Source organism: Nicrophorus vespilloides, unplaced genomic scaffold (genome assembly GCF_001412225.1).
Source record: "Nicrophorus vespilloides isolate i.1.1-1 unplaced genomic scaffold, Nicve_v1.0, whole genome shotgun sequence".
NCBI classification, from domain to species: domain Eukaryota; kingdom Metazoa; phylum Arthropoda; class Insecta; order Coleoptera; family Silphidae; genus Nicrophorus; species Nicrophorus vespilloides.
Window position 1 is genome coordinate 8,294 of NW_017095679.1, and position 4,103 is coordinate 12,396.

The window sequence follows — 4,103 nt, forward strand, 5'->3', positions numbered from 1 at the left end:
GTATCCGGCCATCTGGTGGTGGTATCCGGCGGGGGCGACGTGGTTTTGCGGTTGCTGAGCAACGGCAGCGGCGGCGGCCGCTTGATGGTTGAAATATTCTACTGGGTAATAGGCGGCGGCGGCGGCAGCGGCGGTTCCGGGATGGTTGTAGTTCTGTGCCCCGTAGTAATGGTGGTGTGGGGGGAGGCGGTATGTTGGCCGTTGTGACCGTTATGCCAGCCGTATGCGTTGTAGTCCTGTTGATAGGCGAAGGAACCGGAACCCGGCGTCACCGGAGGCGAGGGCGTCGCGACGCTGCTAGTGCTGCTTCCGCCCATAGAATTCTGACGGTAGTGGGCGACCTGGGGCGACTCGCGCTTCACGTACACTGGCGGAGAGGCAGAGGCGGCGGGTAGCGGGATGAGGGGGACCTGCGGGGCCACCACCGGCGGAGGCACCACGGCCGCGGCAACAGGAGGAGGTGCCACCACCGGGGCTGGCTGATGATGCACCACCGGAGATGATACCCTTGGAGGGTTCGCTACCCTCTGCTGAGCAGCTACCTGAGCCACCTCATTCTGCTGTTGTTGCTGCTGATTTCTATTCTGTCTCCCCTGTTGCTGCTGTTGCTGTTGCTGACGCTGCTGCTGGTTTTGTTGCAATTGTTGCCTGCATTTTGCACGTCTATTTTTAAACCACACCTTTAAACAAAACACAAAATTTAGAAATTTGTTAACAATATAAATCATATTATCAAACACAAAGATTAAATCAATTCCTTTATACAGACTGTTTTCAGACATCCCAGAACTCATACGATTATGTTTAATGACATTCTGATTGATTCATATTCCAAAATAGAATAGTTAATGGCTAAAGCGCACCGAAGCAGAAGTGGCCATTCACTAGCAAAAAAAAGAATATACATAAATCGCATCAAAGTGGGATTTCGTTAATGGGAGATATTTTTTTCCTATTTCATTTTTTTTATGCGAGTGTGTTGATTTTGATTTTGAAAACACTCCCTTATTCGTCCTATTCAGGGGTCTCGCCCCGTCTGCTGTCACTGTTATATGTTGTTACGGCATTGAATAAAATATACATTGCGGTCGTATACGAGGGTTGTTCCCAACTATCCAAAAGAAGGACGGAATAGGACGAATAAGGGAGGGTTTTCAAAATCAAAATCAACACACTCGCATAAAAAAATGAATGGTGAATGGCAACTTCTGCTTCGGTGCGCTTTAACAATTAACTATTCTATTTTGGAATATTAATCAATCAGAATGTCATTAAACATAATCGTATGAGTTCTGGGATGTCTGAAAACAGTCTGTATAAAGGAATTGATTTAATCTTTGTGTTTGATAATATGATTTATATTGTTAACAAATTTCTAAATTTTGTGTTTTGTTTAAAGGTGTGGTTTAAAAATAGACGTGCAAAATGCAGGCAACAATTGCAACAAAACCAGCAGCAGCGTCAGCAACAGCAACAGCAGCAACAGGGGAGACAGAATAGAAATCAGCAGCAACAACAGCAGAATGAGGTGGCTCAGGTAGCTGCTCAGCAGAGGGTAGCGAACCCTCCAAGGGTATCATCTCCGGTGGTGCATCATCAGCCAGCCCCGGTGGTGGCACCTCCTCCTGTTGCCGCGGCCGTGGTGCCTCCGCCGGTGGTGGCCCCGCAGGTCCCCCTCATCCCGCTACCCGCCGCCTCTGCCTCTCCGCCAGTGTACGTGAAGCGCGAGTCGCCCCAGGTCGCCCACTACCGTCAGAATTCTATGGGCGGAAGCAGCACTAGCAGCGTCGCGACGCCCTCGCCACCGGTGACCCCGGGTACCGGTTCCTTCGCCTATCAACAGGACTACAACGCATACGGCTGGCATAACGGTCACAACGGCCAACATACCGCCTCCCCCCATCACCACCATTACTACGGGGCACAGAACTACAACCATCCCGGAACCGCCGCTGCCGCCGCCGCCGCCTATTACCCAGTAGAATATTTCAACCATCAAGCGGCCGCCGCCGCTGCCGTTGCTCAGCAACCGCAAAACCACGTCGCCCCCGCCGGATACCACCACCAGATGGCCGGATACGCCGCCCCCGCCGGATACCACCACCATCAGAACTTCCAAGCGCGCCACGCTCAAGATTATAACCAGATGGTTTAAAAGGGGAAATGAATGATTTGCAATAACGTTGTCCCCCCAGCTCGATCATTTGAAACGAAGCAAAACGTAAGTGTGTTATTTAGTTTTTAAGAATTATTGCAGTCAAGTACAAAATGATGGGACAAAAATAACGAGGAAAAGCTAACTTGTATATAATACGCGACAATCCAATAATTTCGATCATATCATTTTCACTCTATCTCTCTGTGTATATATCATTTAAATCTTCCATCATTTCAATTATTTAAGTTTGTACATATACTTTTATACATGAAAAAAAAACTATATAAATATATTATATCTACATATTGTACATAGAACTGTCGTGTCCCAGGGATGATTTTCTGGACACTGTGGGAAATCTTCTTCTGATTTCTGTTGTGGAGCCTTAGGTTTGGTAAATAATAATTAACGAGTTTTACTTTGGTTTATTATTAAAATATTCGATACGACTTGATTCTTTACGTTCTTCCTAAGACTAATTACAAATCTTATCTACGTATAAAATTAACTAAGCAAATGAGGAGTAAGCACGGATTTTGATAAGGCGCTCCTCTTCGACTAATTACAAATACTTATTCTACGTATAAAGTTAACTAAGCAAGGAGATGGGAGTTCGAGAAGTAGGGCACGGTTTTGATAAGACGTCCTATACGGATTTTGCCAATTCTGCGTCTGAGTTGAAAATATGAGCGATGTTCTTTCAGTAGCTGGTCTCGATGAAAATGCTTATTTGCGTCTGGTTGAAAATATAAGCGTTGTTCTTTCAGTAGCTGGTCTCGATGAAGGTTACCTTTATGCTGATGCATATATTTATTATGGCGACTAAGAGACACTATGTTAACAATAATAATTGTAATAATAACGGTTGGACACAACAGAACAAATCCGCGATTCAACTAATTCATGCGAAATTAGTTTTCGAATACAACAAATCTGGTTACTCTGGATCGGGACCGTTTTTTCTATATATTCTTTTTTTTTGTATAGTTTATTTTTTTTATATTTATATATACATTCATATATATTTAGGTTTTAAATCCCATGTACATACTTCCTTCCCAATTTTCTTAGTTTCTTCCACTAATTTCGATGCAATTTATGCATTACTTTCGCTGTTTACTCACTGACAATCACAGCTACTATCTATCATGTCGAACGCTGTAAAATATTACAAAGAAATTGAAGAACTTAAAGTACTCTTAGCTGCAATCGATTTTATATTTGATGGAGTCGAATCGGAAGAAGAGGATGTACTGTACATCGGTGATGAGCCGAACGAGAAAGTAACCATGATAATACTGAATTCAGTATTACTAAGTCTGAGACTGAGCCAATGGAAGTGGTCGAAAATATTGAAGATTATGTATTTCAGGATCATCAGCGTAAAACCATTTTAAATTCATCTGCAGATCAGTGCATTGTTCAAAATCGGTTTTAAACAATTCACCGACGCAAATTGTGAGACTCAGTTCAAACATAATATTAAGAAAGTACGCGGTCGTCCATCCAGAAGATCATTGAGGATACAACGCCAAGTGCAAGTGTCCAAGAGGAAGAGCGTGGACAATAGCATTGATATACCAGCAAAAAGGAGATCATCAAGGATCGCGCAGAAAATGAACCAAAATAAATAGGTAGACAGTTAAAAAAAATAGTAATAATAATGTGATAATCTTGGAATTTTAGAAAAATTTACAACCTGTTTTTTAATTATAATTCTATATTTTTGTATATATTATAAATTAAAAGAAGAAATAAAACATTATTTATTTCTTATCCACTGAATCCACGAATCCATTTTTAGACCATCTGGTGATGCTGATTAGAATATTCGTTGTTGCAATCTTGAGCGTGGCGCCCTGGGAAGTTCTGATGGTGGTGGTGAACGGGGGTGGCGTATCCGGCCATCTGGTGGTGGTATCCGGCGGGGGCGAAGTGGTTCTGC

The 4,103-nt window shown here is 43.2% G+C and overlaps 1 protein-coding gene across 2 annotated transcripts in view; it reads left to right on the forward strand.

Annotated features, from left to right (window-relative positions):
• Window positions 1–2,379, forward strand: part of LOC108559537 (homeobox protein OTX2-B-like) — a 5,375-nt gene extending 2,996 nt beyond the window's left edge. For both annotated transcript variants that reach the window (XM_017916853.1, XM_017916861.1), the window contains exon 3: window positions 1,400–2,379. In XM_017916853.1, coding sequence (XP_017772342.1) covers window positions 1,400–2,155 — 756 coding nt within the window. In that variant the 3' untranslated portion in view covers window positions 2,156–2,379. The remainder of the gene's footprint in view (window positions 1–1,399) is intronic.
• Window positions 2,380–4,103: the final 1,724 nt, after the last annotated feature.